This window comes from Dryas octopetala, chromosome 2 (assembly GCF_963921425.1).
Source record: "Dryas octopetala chromosome 2, drDryOcto1.1, whole genome shotgun sequence".
Taxonomy (NCBI): domain Eukaryota; kingdom Viridiplantae; phylum Streptophyta; class Magnoliopsida; order Rosales; family Rosaceae; genus Dryas; species Dryas octopetala.
The window spans coordinates 16,309,468-16,328,665 of NC_141367.1; the positions used below are offsets into that span (position 1 = coordinate 16,309,468).

The 19,198-nt window shown below is 37.3% G+C and overlaps 1 protein-coding gene and 2 pseudogenes across 1 annotated transcript; all 3 read left to right on the top strand.

Annotated features, from left to right (window-relative positions):
* Positions 1 to 682: 682 nt before the first annotated feature.
* Positions 683 to 3,924, top strand: LOC147293485 (protein DETOXIFICATION 16-like). Its single transcript, XM_086231703.1, has 8 exons — positions 683 to 1,000; positions 1,420 to 1,964; positions 2,123 to 2,209; positions 2,316 to 2,372; positions 2,497 to 2,735; positions 3,021 to 3,139; positions 3,257 to 3,343; positions 3,425 to 3,924. The coding sequence occupies exons 1-8, from the start codon at positions 722 to 724 to the stop codon at positions 3,470 to 3,472; spliced, it is 1,461 nt and encodes a 486-aa protein (XP_086087829.1). The 5' UTR covers positions 683 to 721; the 3' UTR covers positions 3,473 to 3,924.
* Positions 3,925 to 5,944: 2,020 nt separating this feature from the next.
* On the top strand, positions 5,945 to 7,434 carry LOC147293486 (nuclear transcription factor Y subunit C-1 pseudogene; annotated as a pseudogene).
* A 6,867-nt stretch (positions 7,435 to 14,301) lies between these two features.
* LOC147293487 (protein DETOXIFICATION 16-like) lies at positions 14,302 to 17,613 on the top strand (annotated as a pseudogene).
* The last annotated feature ends 1,585 nt before the right edge of the window (positions 17,614 to 19,198 follow it).

The following is a 19,198-nucleotide window of genomic DNA, read 5'->3' on the forward strand; positions in this document are numbered from 1 at the left end:
CCTATTGAACCGAGACACCTAAATTGGCCCCCACCGCATAAAAACCACTAAACCGAGGGATAAATCTTGTATGGGGCATGCCTCACTGGGGCATGCCCCATTGAAGACTCTCTCCTAAACTGAGTGTTTTTATTTTTGTTAACTCCAATGTTGTTTCCTTTATATAGTTGTCATTTCATTCTATGTGTAATGTTTTTATCAAACTTCTAGTGCATTTCATTAAAATAAAAAAGTATCACTCGTGCCTTCAAATAATTAATATATAAATATATTTGATATTGAATTCATATTAAAAATCTCATTAAATTAATGACATTAATATAATTTTTATAATTCACTTATGCTATAAGTTATAAATTAAAAGTCACATAATCAAAATTATGTTTAATTTAATTTGGTACAACAATAGGCTCAAAAATCACTATCACTATAGAAGGCCAAACCATATTTCTTGGGTAAAATGTGTTAAATTTGTCAGCAGTTCTTGATTTGAATGTATGGCGAGGATGGACAGTGACATAAGATGTAAGATAATAGAAATTGACTAATTCGCACAGTACATATTGTGTTCTGCCGATTCTTCTTTTGTTTTTTCTGGCATTGACTAATTCGCAGACTTGAAATATATATTCCTCAATTCATCATAAAAATGACAATTCCTTTTTCCTTAGAGTGGCTGCCTTCAACACTCTGCTCTCTTTGCAAAACAGAAACGTAACAAATGGATGTGGAAGAGCAAACTGGTGGTCTTGAATCACCCTTGATTCCAATTCCTCAAGAACTTGTATTACAATCACAAAAGGGACGACCGACCAGAGACGAGATTTTCGGGGAAGTGAAGAAGCAGCTGTGGTTAGCAGGGCCACTTGTATCATCAAATTTCTTGCTATTTGGTATGCAGGTTATTTCAGTCATGTATGTTGGTCATCTTGGAGAGCTGGCACTTGCAGGTGCTTCCATGGCCACTTCATTTGCTTCAGTCACTGGTCTGAGCTTGATAGTAAGATAAGATGCCTTCTATCTTAAACATTATTTACATCAAAGTTGGGGATTTGAGTTTACAGAAAGTACCCCACTAAACACCATACCCAAAAGATGATGTTTAAGAAATATTTTACAAACATACAAACCCAAAAGTAACTATTTACAGGACTATAGAAAAGTGTGTAAAGCCTATATTTTTAGGTCCCCCCCAAAATTTTAATTATCTCTAGAATTTGTGCTACTTAGACCATGGATACAAAAAGAAGAAGAGAAAAAGTATATATATGATGTCTGAATTGTGATTCTTGTTGTATCTCAATAGATAATTATATATGTTGTCAGACTATCTAATAAAAACATTATTATTCATGTTCGTTGTGTATGATGTTAATGTTAGTAACTTAGTATCCATTTCCCTCTTAAATTGTTGAACAGATAGGAATGGGTAGCGCATTAGACACTTTCTGTGGCCAGTCCTTCGGAGCAAAACAGTATCACATGCTTGGCATACATATGCAGAGGGCAATGCTTGTTCTTCTGCTGGCCTGCATTCCTCTTGCAATTATATGGTTCAATGCAGGCCTCATTCTTAAATTCTTGGGTCAAGATCCAGAAATAGCAACTGCTGCGGGGAATTATGCTCGTTTCTTGATACCGTGCATTTTCGCTTATGCAATCCAACAATGCCATTCCAGATTCTTGCAAACTCAAAACAATGTGGTTCCCATGATTGTTAGCACAGGAACTGCTACACTACTTCACTTGCTTTTCTGTTGGCTTCTGGTATACAAGACTAGCCTTGGATATAGAGGCGCTGCTGTGGCGAACTCCATCTCGTATTGGATCAATGCATTGTTGTTGGTTCTTTATGTCAGAGTTGCTCCCTCTTGTAAGCACACATGGACTGGATTCTCAATGGAGGCCTTCCATGGAATTCTCAATTTTTTAAAACTATCTATTCCTTCTGCTATTATGATCAGGTAATCTTTCGTTGACATAGTCCTAATATTTTAAAACTATCTATTCCTATTTTTTAGAATGCAATATCATGATTGGCAGAGTTCCGAATATCTATATTTGAAAATTTGAAATGTCAGTACTTACTGTATGTGTTTGCTGGTTTTATTTCTGTGAGCAGCTTAGAAATTTGGTCATTCGAATTGATGGTCTTGTTATCTGGTTTTCTCCCTAATCCAAAGCTTGAAACCTCAGTCCTGTCAATCAGGTCTGCATTTGACACTATCTAATGACTTAAGAGCAATACAAATTCTTATTGGTAGCTAATGAACATGCAGCAGATTCATAACTAACAGCTTGTGACACATTCCCAGCCTCAACACATGTTCAATGATATACATGATTCCCCTTGGCTTCTGTGGCGCGGCAAGGTGAGTGTTTTTTTTATCTGAGTGCAGTATGGTGAGTCTAAAGCTACATGTTTTGCATGCCTCTGTTGTGTAAATTTGTCTCAACAAAATCTCTTCTGTTCTTTACATCTATATTGTCTATTAGCACAAGAGTTTCAAATCAATTGGGTGCTGGGCAACCACGACTAGCACGTCTAGCAGTAAGTGTTTCACTGTGCATTGTTGTCACTGAAGGCATTGTGGTTGGTGCTATCTTGATATTGGGTCGAAAAGTTTGGGGCTACTGTTACAGCAATGAACAAGAAGTTGTGAATTATGTTGCACAAATGCTGATTTTGGTTGCAGTATCCCACTTTTTCGATGGACTTCAATCTGTGCTTTCAGGTTTTTGCCATTTTGCACCATTTCTTCTCTCATAAAAGTAGATTTTTCTCTTCTGAATTTGGATTTAGTAGCCTTTTTTTAGTAAGAGTTAAAACTGAATTAAGGAAAAAAAAAGTGTTTGTTAGAGATTCCTCTGTTGCAAGGATTTTGAAATTTGAATTCAACTCATCCATGTGGAAAATAAGTTATCCACTATAAGGTTTTACCCTTATACCAAGTTTCTCATTCTAAGAAAGATTTGATCTCTGATTTTTGAAAAGAAGTGACTTTAATTTACAACTTCAGGTATCATAAGAGGAAGTGGACAGCAGAAGATTGGGGCTTATGTTAATCTGGGAGCTTATTATCTTATGGGCATTCCCACATCAGTATTATTAGCTTTTGTTCTGCACATTGGAGGGAAGGTGACACCAAATTCTTGTGCTTTTTTATTTATTTAAGTCTCCATCATACTCTTGATTTTAATTTTATCTTCTACTTTCTTAATCCTTATTAATTTCACATTAACATGTCCTTCACAGGGTCTTTGGATGGGAATTATTGTGGCGCTATTTGTGCAAGCACTATCTCTTGCAATCATAATCATATGCACAGATTGGGAGAAAGAAGTAAACTACTTTGTCATGTTATGTTTCATGTATCAATCTCTGTTGCATTCATCTCATGGTCCATTTCTATTCATTTTGTAGGTGAAGAAAGCTTCGGATAGAGTGTTCAACACAAAGGCCGTTTGCTGAAGAATCATCGCAAAGCTGATGCAAAAGTCATGATCATATCTAGAGTAGGTCCTTCAGAGGATTATTTCAGGAAGGGAAAATTTAGACTTAAAAAAGAAGGTTCTAGTGCTTAATTATAAGTGCATAGTTGTTTTCCCTACGGAAGACATTTCAATCCATATCAGAACCTACAAGTGACAAGTCTGAAATGATTTTGCATTGGATTTGTATGGCTTGTTAATGCTATGCAAGTTTGTTTTATATAATAATTTTCCCAATTAGTGTTTCATTTTCAAAACCTTAAAGAGAGCATAAGACTCTGCAATTACATGGGGAAATTTTGTAACTCTAGTATTTGCATGAAACAAAATGAGCATCTAATTCACTTATTGCTTTCTCACAAAGCACAGCTAGAGAGCCTTTCTCCACTACTAAATAATAAGACAGGATCTAATGTGTTGGAATGATGTTAGCACAGGAACTGCAACACTACTACACTTGCTTTTTCTTTTTAGGTCAGATACTACACTTGCTTATTTGTTGGCTTCTGGTATTCAAGGCCAGCCTTGGACATAGAGGTGCTTCTGTGCCAATATATTGGATCAATTCATTGTTAGTGTCTCTCCCGTTTGGAGGCCTTCCATGAAATTCCTATTTAATTGTCTAAAACGATATGTAATTATGGCATCTAATCCAAAACTAATACGCAATGGGTAGAGAGGCTCAGCCCTATCAATCAGGTTTGCAATTGACACTAACTAAAGCCTTAAAATCAGTGAAAATTCTTACTGGTACAAATGAAAATGCAGGATCTATTACTCTTGAACAACTATTAGACCCCCAAAATTTAGTTGGGGAATATGCTAAGAACAAGATATATCAAACAGAGAAAAGCAGACATAACAGATAGCCAGATAGGTGCTGCCTCACCTAGCACTTTACAAACAACAAAATAGCGGGGAGTGAGCATTGGAGGTTTCGAACCCTGGACTTTTTGTAAATTAAATACAAAATACCATGTTAGGCAACCATTATACTCTATAAAACTTTAAGCAAATAGGAAATAGACCAAAAATATATATAAAGCTATTAATTATTAACTGATTGTGACACATTCCCAGCCTTAACACATGTTCAATTGTCTCATGATTCCCCTGGTATTCAGTGGTGCAGCAAGGTGAGTGTAAATCTACAAATCTACTATATTTTGCATATTTTTCTCAAAAATTCTCGTGTTCTTTACTTCTGCATATATTGTCTGTTAGCACAAGAGTTTCAAATCAATTGGGTGCTGGGCAACCACGTGTAGTAGTATGTGTTGCACTGTCCATTCTGTTATTGAAGGCATTGTGGTTAGTGCTATACTAATATTGGGTCAAAAAGTTTGGGGCTACTGTTACAGCAGTGAAAAACAAGTTGTGAAATATGCTTGACAAATGTTGATTTTGGTTTGCAGTGTCCAATTTTTTTTGATGGACCTTAATTTAGAAAAATTATTCTGTATAACCAATACACTGTCACTTGGTATAACTAACCTATGTGTTATAATATGAGTGAATGTTATTAATACTATACCCTACAAATAAAAACATATCGTCCAATAATATCCTTACACGTTGGATAGGTTACACCACGTGACTATATCAGTTATACTTAATAATTTTTCAATAATTTGTGCTTTCGAGTTTTGCCATTTTGCACTATTTCTTCTCTCATAACAATAGATTTTTCTTTTTTAAATGGCTTATTCGCGCCAATGCCCCCTGAATGTAACTTCGATTTTCAATTTGCCCCCTGAAACTTCATTCCTCCCACTTTGCCCCCCGAACTTTACAATTTCAATATTCCGTCAACTCCATCTATGGGTCCGTCAAAAACGCTTACGTGGAAGGGGCAATTTGGTCTTTTACATTAAAATAAGAGTGCTACTATTTGCACACCCTTTTTTTTCTTTTTGCACACACTTTTCTCCTACACACCCCCTATCTTCTCCCAAAATTTAAAATTTCTCTTTAACACACCCCTCCAATTACCCTAATACCCCTATTTTATACATTTCACAAAATTTCTCATAACACACCCCTTCACCCACCACACCCCATCAACCATACCAAAAAAAAAAAAACACACAGCCCCTCCCCCTCCCTCACCCCCGACCACCTCCCTCCCTTTCTCCTTCCCTCACCGACCACTTCCCTTTCTCTTTCCTCCTCGCAGCACCGACCTCTCTCTCTCTCTCTCTCTCTCTCTCCTCCCCGCAGCACCACCCTCCTATCTCTCTCTCTCTTCTTCCGCAGCAGCACCACCCTCCGAACACCATTAAAAAAAAAAAAATTTCAGTTCAGCAGGTTCGGCGGACCAGTGCCGAACTGGGCTGTTTCGTTCGGCACTCATCCGCCGAACAATCCTGTTATATTCGGCGGATGACTACCGAACCAAACAGCCCGGTTCGGCACCGGTCTGCCGAACTGCATATATATATATATTTTTTTAATGGTGGCTGGTTCTGGGCTTCGAGGTGGAAGACAAGGTGCTGCGGGCGGAGGTGTAGTAGCGTGTGGGCGGCGGCCAAGGTTGACGGTGAAGAAGAAACATGTGGCTGCCGAAGATTCGATGGGTGGCTGCCGAAGGAAATCGCCGGTTTCGGCGGATGGCTGCCGAACGAACCCGCAGGTTTCGGCGGATGACTGCCGAACGGCCTGCGAAGCTCATCCTTTTGGCAGGGACTGCGGCGTGGTTGTGCGAGCTGGGCAGAGCGAGGTCGGGCGTCGGCGGCGTGGTCGGGCGTTGGGGCTGTGCGAGCTTGGCATGGTGGTGGGCGTGGCTGTGTGAGCTTGGCATGGTGGTGGGCGCGGGGAGGGTGGTGCAGCAAGGAGGAGAGAGAGATGAGGAGAGAGAGAATGAGAGGGTAGTGCAGCAGGGAGGAAAGAGAGATGAGGAGAGAGAGAATGAGAGGGTGGTGCAGGAGGGTGGCGCATGCAGGGGGTGGTGCTGCGCACGGTGGTGGTGCTGCGCCGGTGTGTGCAAAAAGATGGGGTGTGTACGGGGGGGAGATGGGAATGAGGTGTGTGGGTGTATGGGGTGTGTGGAGGGCCAAAGTGGTCTTTTTCTTTGAGTGTTTTTTTTTTTTTCAGATGGGGTGTGCAAAAAGAAAAAAAAGGGTGTGCAAATAGCAGCCCTCTAAAATAAATAAAACAGCCCCAGCATTCCCTCCCCCACCTGAACCCCGACCCCACCCAACCCAACCCACCCCACCCCACCCCACCATTCCCTCCCCCATCTGAACCCTGACCCAACCCACCTCAGTCTTCCGCCATCACATACCCACCAACCCAACCCTCATCGGTCTCTGCTCCGTCGTTCCACCACCTCCTGCAGCACCAGCACCAGCAGCTCCAGATGTTCTGGACCTACCAGCGCCACGACATCGAGCAAGTGAACGACTTTAAGAACCACCAGCTCCCCCTTGCCCGCATCAAGAAGATCATGAAGGCCGACGAGGACGTCCGCATGATCTCCGCAGAAGCCATCGTCTTCTTCGCCAAGGCCTGCGAGCTCTTCATCCTCGAGCTCACCATTCGCTCCTGGCTCCACGCCGAGGAGAAAAAACGACGCACACTCCAGAAAAACAACATTGCTGCTGCCATCACCCGCACCGACATCTTCGATTTCCTCATCGATATTGTCCCCCGGGATGAGATCAAGGACGAGGCCGCCGTCGGCCTCGGCGCCATGGTGGGGGCCACCGCCAGTGGGGTTCCTACTATCCTCCAATGGGACAGCCTGCAGGTGCCCCCGGAGGGATGATGATTGGGAGGCCCGCCGTGGACCCCACCGGGGTTTACGGCTTGCATCCGCTGCCCTCGCATGCCTGGAAGTCCGCGTGGCAGGCGGCGGCGGATGATGGGTCGTACGGCAGTGGAGGGAGCAGTGGGCAGGGCAATCTTGATGGTCAAAGGTATGTGGCTGTGTTGTGTCTATAGATAATGTGGGTTCTTTTGGGCTTTGCTGGGTGATTCTTCATATGGGTATTGTTTGTTTGCTTGGTTTAATTGAGATTTCTCTGAGTTTTGGTTGTTGGGTTTGTGATAATTTGATGCTTCTTTGATGAATTAACTTAAAATGTGTACCTGCATTTGTGCTGTTGAATTTCATGGTTTCATTTTTTGCCTGTTAATGGTGTGGTGGGGAGGTTGGTGGGGTGGGTTGGGTTGGGTGGGGTCGGGGTTCAGGTGGGGGAGGGAATGCTAGTGCTGTTTTATTTATTTTAATGTAAAAGACCAAATTGCCCCTTCCACGTAGGCGTTTTTGACGGACCCATAGACGGAGTTGACGGAATATTGAAATTGTAAAGTTTGGGGGGCAAAGTAGGAGGAATGAAGTTTCAGGGGGCAAATTGAAAATCGAAGTTACTTTCAGGGGGCATTGGCGCGAATAAGCCTTTTTAAATTTGGATGTGCAAACCTTTTTGTAACACCAGGCAAAAAGTAAAGGGACAAGGACACTCTCTTCTTTATATGTGCTCATTCTCTCATTTCTCAAAATTGAAATCTCAACTGTTTAATTTCATTTAAAATTAAAGAATCCACCACGTACATAGTTAGAGGAGAGAATTTATCTCCTGAATTAAAACATTAGACTTGGAAACTTTAAGTTGAAGAGATCCACCACATAGTTTAGAACTCAATTGAAAAGAAACAACCGTTGAATTATACTTAAACGAGTTACAATGGATGGGATCTTAGGGAAAACTTTACAGTTATCAAAGCTTAATTTCCAAGTAGTAGTGATTTTTTTTTATTTATCAACAACTGTTATCCATGAGATTTGAACTCATAACCTCCTCCTGCCAACGGGGAGACCATGTGCATGTAATCCACTAAACCAATTGGTCATGAACAAGTAGCTATTGATTTATCACGACACGAAGTAGGCAGGTTGGGGTTGAACATTTCTTGATTAGGGGATTTTCGACCCCAATCCCTAGCCAATAATAAGTACAAATTAACAACAATAGACAACAACCAAGAAATCCAATAATGCCAACAAATTCTAAATATTCTAGGTCAACAGAAAACAAACCCAAATAAATAGCAACACCTAACAAGCAAGCACAAATAAGTAAGCAAAAGAAAGAACACACCAAATTTAGCGTGGTTCACTCGGCCAATGTGACCAAACGGGCTACTCCACGGGGTTGCTAGGGTTCCACTATAGATGAAGAAGAACAAGAGGGAGAATCCCAAAATACAAGAGCCCACAAGTATATCTCTTACTTACTCTTAGGGATTACAAGATTTATCACTCAAAATCTCTCAAGTGTTTCTCTCTTTCTCTCATCTCTCTCTTCACTCCCTTTAAATCTGAAAAGTTAGGGTTTAGAATGCCTATAAGTTCATATTTATACCTTATAGGACTTAAGGTATACATTGGAGCAAAATGAGAACATTTGGAGGTAAAAAAATGCATCAGAAAAACAGGGGGTCGCGACATGGGATTGATCCCACTTTCACTTTCTGCAAGAAAACTCCTCTCTGTGGGATCGATCCCACATAACCTTGCTGTCTTCCTACATTTCACCAACATGTTAGTGGATTAATCCCAAGTGTTCTTGGATCAAATCCACTTACCAAAAAACATCATAACCTCTTTCAAATTGGCTCCACACCTCAACACTTGAAATGAACATGATTATGACACGACATATTAATTAAACACGAATAATAAATGGGTTGGGTTAGTGTTAAATATGTGTAACACAATTATGATAAGATAAACACGTTCAACTAGTACTATATTAAACTTTTCTCATTGTTTTAATATTTATTGTATGAGTCATTATATAATTATAGAGTTATTATTATTTTTTTTATGGTTTTGTTAATATCATAATTAAATAAATTTTTGTTTTATAAGTGATAGTTTTGGTTTAAAAATAAGGAAAATTATATTTAAGTTTTAAGATCATAAGATATATGAGTCAACCCAAACATGACATGATTATAGACATGTTGAGTTAGGGTTGAGTCATTCCACATAATTAATTAAACGGATTAGATTAGGATTAACTAGTTTTTAATACAAACACCACCTACGTACTAACACCAATTGCCACTTCTATAAAAAAAAAAATCCTAAGTTTGAATTTTCTCTCAAGTAGAAAAAGGAAAAGAGAAAGAATACCACAATTTTTTAGGATGAATGATGGATACACGTACGTCTTTCTCATCATTTTTTTTTTTGGCCAGGTCTTTCTCATCATCTTAAATATGGCTGGACCAACCACTACAACAAATATGGCTTAAAGCCACCTTGAATTGAAACTAGATTGAAATTAGTGAGAATTGACATTTTTGGAGTCACCAATTAATATTTTGGTTTGTTTTAAAAATTATGGTGGAGAAGATGGTTGCTTTAGGTCCCACTAATTTGTACAATAGTTGACTAATAAGTGGCATGATGAACATTGAAACAAATAAAAAAATTAGTGGGATAATTATTCTTTTCCCACTCCAAATCCAACCAAAAGAGACAAAGTGTGAGATTAATAAAATTTGATAAATTATTATTTCCCACTTAAGACTCAAACTATAGAAGTAATAGTTACAAATCTCCACTATTTGTTAAAAGTGGATTACATGTCCTCACCCATTTCCAATAAATATAACACTATTAGACCATTGCCACTAAATATAACCTTAGCCCATTCCCACTAGCTAGGGGTGTGTTTCGGAAATGAGGGAACGGAAATAGGGTATTCCAATTCTAATCCAAAAAATTTCGGAATGAAATTTCTATTCCAAAAAATTGGAATTTCAACATCTCATTCCAATTCGAAATTTTTCAAATTTCTTTGATTTTTTAGATTTTTTTGAAATATTACATTTTCGGAACTTTTGATTAATAATGAAATTAATTGCCCCTGATTAAAAAAAAAGTAATTACAAGTACAAAAATGTGAGTGTCTTTGTTAGAATTTATATTATTATGATACATATATATTTATAATATACTTATATTTATAATTAGTCATCTGTTTTTAATATATATGTATGTGCATGTTTTAAACAAATAAAAAATTATTGAAACATATAGTAGAAAACTAAAAAAATGATAAAATATTTAATATAAATACAAAATAAATTTGGCATAATTTATGAAATATTGGATCAGAATGCCTTAGGAAAATTTCGCATCAGAATTTATAGAAACATTCCAATTTCAATCTAATTTTTTTCTGAATTTTTGGATTTCTGCATTTTCAGATTTGAATCAAGTGTTCCAAAATTGGAAATTTTCGAATTGAAATCGATCGGATTCGGATTTTCCAATCCAAATCACACCCCTACCACTAGCCCATTCCCATTAAAAAAAAACTCTAAATACTTATTATAGAAAATTTTGAAATTATTTCCTATTAAATATTTCATTAAAATTATTTTCCTATGAATTTATAAAATTGTTTGTTTTAAAAAGAAATGCTTTTATAAATTGGTTTAAGGTTTTATTTTGACAAAATTAAATGTTTAGATTTTAAACGATCTTTTGATCTAGTTGGATAGGGCTCGGGAATACAGCACGTAGACACGAAGAAGGCGTGAAACAGAGCTATGACCATCAAGCTTCGGGTATTTTAAGTTAAAGGGCAATTTTGTAAATTCGTCAGCTAAGGTTTTACTATAAAACCTAACTTCAGCATTTTTTTTTTCTCATTTTCCTCCTCAGCAGCGGCACACATTCTTCTCTCTAATCTGCCGTGAGTTCTCTCCGGCCATCTCTTCATCGTCCGGCAGCCAACGCCGGCGACATGGACCCCAATAAACTTGTCTCTTCCTCCTCTTTCTATTTCCTGTCTTTTGATTGCCCAACAACCCAATGAAAACATGGATTTAAACCGAACCTGAACCGGCCTTCTTCTCCAATGGGTCACTAATTCCGGAGACCTCTTGCAGTCGAGTTGGTCCTGAAATCTTCCCCTGGGTGAGCTGAGTTCAATGGTATAAACACCCAGCCCGTTCAGCCGCCGTACGTGGTGGTTCAAAACCCTAACAGCCCCGACCCTCCTCCGTTGTTTCTGGCTATCTAGGAGGCGGATTTCGGCGATCTTCATCGGGGTTTACTCCTTTCCTCTGTTTTCATTATAATTTTTCTTTGTTCTCATTAAACTTCTATGTTTTCATTATAATTTTTTTTTTCATTTGCAGGTCTCTACTCTCTAAATCGATTTCTAATTTGGTATGGTTGTTTTTGTAATATTTTTTAGTTATTTGCAAATTGTACAAATCTTTTTTAGGGTTTAGTGCAAGTCAATTTTCCGATTATAGTATGGTTGTGGAATTAACTTCTATGCAACAGTGGTTCAGAAACTCTCTTTTGTATAGTATAGTATAGATTTCGCATTATGAAGTTGGTTGAAAAACTCTCTTTTGTATTGTGGGTATGTTGGCGATGGTTGATGATGGTTGATGTAATGTAGATGGCAGGTTGGTATCTTCATTTGTATTTCTAAATCAGTTGTTAGATGGATGGTTAATGTAATCAATGAAATTTAATGAAGTTTATGTGATGCTTTCTGCCATGTTCTGCTACTGAATTTCCATTTTATCATTAAGTGTAGCACTAGTGTTTAAGATGTATTAGATGCAAGAGAGGAAAATTTAAAGGATGGTTAATTATAGCAGCTCAATAATCATGCAGTGAGTACTGCAAGATTTAATGGAATGCAGAATTGCTTTTGTAACTAAATGCTACTGTAATATTTGAACATTGGTGGGAGAATTGCTTTTATCCACTATTATACTTAAGGTCCTAAAATCCATGGCTAGTTTTTGTTTAATCTTTTACTAGATTCACCAATACATCAACTATATGCAACAATGGTGAGTCTTTATTTGCAACTACCTGCAACATTGGTGGAGAAATAAACTATCAGTAGTGTTAGACAGTTTTTGTCTCCCAATTCCACCATTCCAAAAAATTGGTTTGGGTAGCCACTTTGCCACCCCTTTCTCTGCAACCTACTGCCTAAGAGTAATTGCAGGGTGGCTTTCAAACTAATTTTTGGTTGCTGATGCATCAATAGATAACATAAGCCAATAGTGGATTTAAGCAACAAATGGTGTAGTGAACCGAAAAAATGGTCCATATACATATATGGCTGGACCAAAGCTTGACGAGTCACATTGATCAGTGATCACCGACTTTCCTCAACATTGTCCTTGCAAATAAAGATCAATTCTCACTGAAAGCCTCTATTTTGATTGTAAATCAATTAGAATGTCTAGGAAACTAGAATGTGATTTTCCCACGGGAAAAAAAAAAAGAAACAAAACAAAACAAAACACAAATATCTGAGGTATATATTGTTGTCTGAGCAGAACATACATGCACCATGCATGTTGCAATGTCTCCTCATGTTGGATTATCTTCCCAGAAAACATTTCGTTATATCAATTCGGCGATCTTATGAGGAGTTAATATGAGAGATAATTAAGTAAGGAACAAAATATTTAATGGTTCGATTTACTTTAATAAAATACTGATTTTATAATCATGTTCAATTTATCCAATCATTATTTGTATTGTCCCTCACTTATATATATATCCCTCATGTTAAGTTCCTCATAAAAACCAGACTGTTCCTTATGTACATACAAGGTTAATTTCTTCATCAAACATGTAACTCTCAACATGAATTGTGAATAAACCAACTAACAAAAGAAATACCAGATGAAAAAATGGCTGGGAATTAATTAAGCTTCTTAATCAGTGCTGCCTACTTAGGAGACTATTCACTTTGTTCCCCTCAAGGCCTCTAAAACAATTAAACCACCAACTAAAACCCACCAAATAGCTATAACTAGAACCCAGAGAATTAGAAAAGAAAAAAAAAAAAAACTTGTAAGAGAAATTGGGGAATATCAATGAGAAGAAGAACATTAGTTCACCCTTCAAATACAAATGAAAAGAAACCCTAAAAACACAATACACGATGTATTCTGATTATTAAACTCTAATGCGAAGTGGGTCACGTAAAAAATTTCTTAAATAAACTTAAATAGGGATCCCTTCATCGAATCTCTGCATATATTATATTGATGCAAAAAATGTAGTTGACACACAAAAAGAAAACACATTTTGATTTCAACCCTTAGATGGTTCCATCAACATCTATGGTTCAAAATGCATTTGACATTAAGAAGATACCTCTAGTGAAGGGGAATATCGATTCTTACCATTTACGGTTGAGGGCAGATTGAGAATGCCATAAAGAATTTAAGCCCAGCAGCTGAGACATCAAACTATAGAAGGCAACTAATCCTACGTGGCAACACTTAAAGTGGGCCTATATAAATAAAAAAATAATAAATGATTTCCAAAAACAAAAAATGTAAGGTTCTTAGAAATCCACCTAAAAACAAAATTAAGCCAAAATACATTTTATTTGTGTGCGCACGGTTGCGCAGTGTAAGAAGAGTTGCTAGGAGCTCGGCAGATGCATATGCACCCTACACATGCATTGCAGTTTTTTTTAGATGCATATGCACATTTGGAGCTAATTTTAGAGTTTTTATGATATTTTGAGCTTGCATATGCAGTTTTAAGGATGCAGGTGCACACACATGTTTAGAGCCTGTATGCAACCTCCGAGTGCTCGGCATTTCTTACTGAGTGCTCGATAAGAATTTTGTCCTGAAATTTAAGTATTGCTGAAATTATACTGTTGGTTAAGTCATTTTTTGTGCGTGATAACTCTGTTTTGTCCTTTTATGTAATTGACCCAAACAAAGAAAAGCAAAACATAACCCAAGGGCTTCAACACTTGTCTTTGAAAAGGAGAAACATAGAAAATGGTTGTGGAAGAACAAACAGGTGGTCTTGAATCACCCTTGATTTCAGTATCTCAAGAACATGCATTACAATCAATAAAGGGGCAACTAACCAAAGATGAGATTGTGGAGGAAGCGAAGAAGCAGTTATTGTTAGCAGGGCCACTTGTGTCATCATATTTCTTGCTATTTTTCATGCAGGTTATTTCGGTCATGTATATTGGTCATCTTGGAGAGCTAGCACTTTCAGGTGCTTCAATGGCCACTTCATTTGCTTCAGTCACTGGTTTGAGTTTGATAGTAAGATAAGATGCCTTCTCCTCTTATATATCTTATATGTCTTGTTCATACGATCATCCATTAAAATAAAATTACACATATAAATATCATATAGCTAGAAAACTCTCTCTCTCTCTCTCTCTCTCTCTCTCTCTCTCTCTCTCTCTCTCTCTCTCTCTCTCTCTCTCTCTCTCTCTCTCTCTCTCTAAAGTTCAAAACAATCTTTGGAGTGAAGATGCTCCATTCTGCGGTGCAGTTTCACTCTGCCCTCCTCACACTTTAAACCCCAAAAAAAAAAAAATTCAATTTCAGTTTCTGTTCAATTAGAGTTAATTAGTCCATCGTACCAGTTCGGATTTCTGATCATTTTATCCCCATTTTGCCCCTCTCCTCTCTTATATCCTCTCCAAAAAACCAGACGATGCTCCATTCTTCATTGAGGAATTTTCGTTTTTCGTTTTTGCTTGGGAGAGGCAAACTTACACACAAACGGTCTATACATCCTTCACAAGAGGTCCACTACGTTTTCCCTTTCACTTGTTTTGTGTGCCAGACTGCCAAACCTACTTTTTTAGATTTTTGCCCCTCAATTTAATTATCTCTAGAGTTGTGCTGCATAAACCATTAATTGCTACAACATTGAGCTTCTTATATATAAATATATCTACAACTATACAAGCATCTTCATTTGGTTTATCGGCTTTTATGTTAGGTTTTAATCACGGGCCGAGTTACATGTAGTCTTGAGGTGGCCGCGGCCCCAATTCATATGGAGCACTAATGCTCTATGCATTAAAAAAAAAAAAGTAAAAAATATTTGTAGTATTTTGAAAAATTTTGTATAATGGTCTCTCCAATTACGTCATTTGGATTCTTGGCCCCTTAAAAAAAAAAATTTCCGATTCCTCCCCTGGTTTTAATTATGGATCCAAAATTTCAAAGTTAAAATCTAACATACAGTATCCACAAACTATTCAGCCTATTCTACAATTATGGGGTTAAACATGTCGAGGATCCAGGGTCAAAAACGGCTATGGCTGCCAAAAGTGGTGGCCAATTTTGATAAAACTGGGTTGAGCGACGATAGACAATGCCTTTGCACCTAAAACCATCAGTATGTATGTATATATCTTATGTTGCTAGACTGTTTGATAAGAGAATTTGTGTATAATGATAATATTAGTCTACATTTTCCTTATTAATTTTGTTGTATAGAATGGAATGGGCAGCGCATTAGACACATTCTGTGGCCAGTCCTATGGAGCAAAGCAGTATCACATGCTTGGTGTACACATGCAGAGGGCACTGCTTGTTCTTCTTCTGGTCAGCATTCCTCTTGCAATTACATGGGCCAATGCAGGCTACATTCTTGAATTCTTGGGTCAAGATCCAGAAATATCAGCTGCTGCTGGGAATTATGCTCGTTTCCTGATACCGTGCATTTTAGCTTATGCAATCCAGCAATGTCATTCCAGATTCTTGCAAACTCAAAACAATGTGGTTCCCATGATTGTATACAGGATTTCATGCAGATTACATGTAAATGACCCTCATGTGAATGCCAAAATTTCTGTTACCCTTATTACCTTACACAAACCTTAGCAATCCTTTTAAAAATTAATGATAATATGGGAATTGCATCATCTCACTTCCAACCTATACACTTTGGTCCCACATACTCTACATTCTCTCCACCTCTATTGCATTCCTATAATAATAACCTTCACTTTATCATATGCATTCCGTGTGTATGATGTGATCGAATAAACTCTTGGAAGTTGAGAATGCGAAAAAAAAAGAGAGGAGAGAAACATTTTAAAATATAATTGAAAATTTGAATTATTAGTATTTACTGTAGTTGTTTACTTGGCTTTTTGGTTTTTTGTGTGTGAACAGCTTAGAAACCTGGTCATTTGAAATGATGGTCCTCTTATCTGGTTTTCTTCCAAATCCAAAGCTTGAAACCTCTGTCCTGTCAATCAGGTTTGCAATTCACACTAACTAATAACTTTAGAACAATATAATTTCTTAACAAATTGTGACAAATTCCCAGCCTGACCACAAATTCAATGGTTTACTTGATTCCCTTTGCATTCAGTGGTGCAGCAAGGTGAGTTTAGAGCTACCTTAAGCGGTTTATATATGCTTCTATTTGGCTCAACAATTCTTAATTATCTGTTCTTTACTTCTGTGTTGTATGTTAGCACAAGAGTTTCAAATCAATTGGGTGCCGGCCAACCACGACTAGGTCGTCTAGCAGTGTGGGTTGCACTATCCATTGTTGTTACTGAAGGCCTTGTGGTTTCTGCTGTCATGATATTGGGTCGAAATGTTTGGGGCAACTGTTACAGCAGTGAAAAAGAAGTTGTGACATATGTGGGAGAAATGTTGGTTGGTTGCAGTGTCCCACTTGTTTGATGGAATTCAATCAGTGTTTGCAGGTAACCATAACATTTAACTGAATCTGGTATGTATGTCATAGCATCCTCTGTTGCAAATGCTTAGAATTTTAATTTAAGAAAAGATGCATTGACAAGATGTGACTTTAATTTACTATTTCAGGTATAGTTAGAGGAAGTGGGCAGCAAAAGATTGGGGCTTATGTTAATCTGGGAGCTTATTATCTTATGGGCATTCCTACCGCTGTATTATTAGCTTTTGTGCTGCACATTGGAGGGAAGGTGACTTCATAATTCTTATCCTTGTACTTTTTGTTTTTATTTTTTGAAGTCCCCCCCACTTTTTTTATTTTAACACCTCCTTAATCTTCCCTGGAAATGTAGTACTAATCCTATTAATGTCAAATTAACATGTTCTTCACAGGGTCTTTGGATGGGAATTACTGTGGCGCTATTTTTTCAAGCACTATGCCTTTCAATCATAATCATGGTCACAGATTGGGAGAAAGAAGTAAAGTTCTTTGTCATGTTCTGTTTCATGTATCAATCTCTGTTACATTCATCTCATGGTCCATTTTCATGCCTTTTGTAGGTGAAGAATGCTTCTGATGGAGTGTACAACACAATGACCGTGGCCGATGCATCAGAGGAATAACTTTAATTTTTAAGAAATTAATATGAAGGTTATAGTGGTTTGACATTTCAATCCATATCACTTTGAGTTCCACTTCACAACACATAAATTCAACTCAAAAGTTGCACTTGAGTTCCGCTTTGTGGTATTTTAATTTTTTTTTTTTTTTTTTGCACTTAAACCGCAAGTCCTCATTGGGGTTGCTCTAACAAACCATATTATATGGAACATTTCTTTTCTCTTTGCTTATTAATAATGATGATTTTTTTTTTTTGTTTTTTCTTATTTTCATCCGATGGGTTTCATTTATTTTGCTATGGTTTGACAACAATGTGACATTTTAAGCAAATTTGATACTTATAAGCAAGCACTGGTGTTCTCTCCTTGCTTCTCTCATTTCATATGGTGTACATCCACATCATTTAAGGATGGATCATGCATTGCTAGATGTTCGAGTGCAGTGGGCAATGCACGTGACATGAACATACCAGCATCAACAATTTCATCAAGACATATATAGTAGAATCATGAATGACATCCAAATTTTTAAGTAGCCTCCTTGTCCACGTTGGCAGAACTCAAATATGGTTATTCAGAAAAGAGCCCCCTTTAAAAAACAAAATAAAAGAAAAACTTAAATACAGTTGGATACATTGACTGACATGGCAATTCAATCTCACCTGACACATCAGGTGGTGGTACCACAATGTGGTACTTAAATATGGTTATTCATCAATTGATCATACAAATCTTTTGTTGAAGCCTTCAACACTTTGAAAAACAGAAACATAACAAGTGGAGGTTGAAGAACAAGCAGGAGCAGGTGGTGGTCTTGAATCACCCTTGATTCCAGTTCCTCAAGAGCATGCATTACAATCAAGAAAGGAACTACTGACCAAGGACGAGATTGTCGAGGAAGTGAAGAAGCAGCTGTGGTTAGCAGGGCCACTTGTGTCATCAAATTTCTTGCTATTTGGCATGCAGGTTATTTAAGTCATGTACGTTGGTGCTTCCATGGCCACCTCATTTGCTTCAATAACTGGTTTGAGCTTCATGGTAAAATGGCTTCCCCTGTTTATTATATACATGATGTGTGAATTGTGATTTTTGTTTGGGGGTTTTTTTTTTTTCATATTTAGTACCTAAACTTTGACCATTGTCTTAATGTGGTATCTAAATTTTTATTTGTCCCAATTGAGTACCTAAACTTTTATTTTGTATCTAATAAGTACCAAAATGAATTTATGTTAAAATTGTCAACAAAAGTTAAGGGCAATATAGTCACTTCAAAAAATTTATATTTTAATTATAATTTTTTATTTTTTTTGTTTGTTGTGTGTTTTTTTTAAATAATTTTAAACATATAAAGAAAATAATTAAAATATACTTTGACTATATTGTCCTTAACTTTTGTTGATAATTTTAATAGAAATTCATTTTGGTACCTATTAGACACAAAATAAAAGTTCAGGTACTCAATTAGGACAAATAAAAGTTTAGGTACCACATTAAGACAAGGGTCAAAATTTAGGTACTAAGTATAGGTACTAAGAAAAGGGTACTTATACCCTTTTGTTTATGATGATAATATTAGAGATGCAGCGCG

Coding starts and splice junctions, on each gene's coding strand:
- LOC147293485 (XM_086231703.1), top strand. CDS start 722: ATGGATGTGGAAGAGCAAACTGGTGGTCTTGAATCACCCTTGATTCCA. Junction 2,736..3,020: donor ACTTCAATCTGTGCTTTCAG/GTTTTTGCCATT, acceptor TTACAACTTCAG/GTATCATAAGAGGAAGTGGA. Junction 3,344..3,424: donor GCACAGATTGGGAGAAAGAA/GTAAACTACTTT, acceptor TTCATTTTGTAG/GTGAAGAAAGCTTCGGATAG.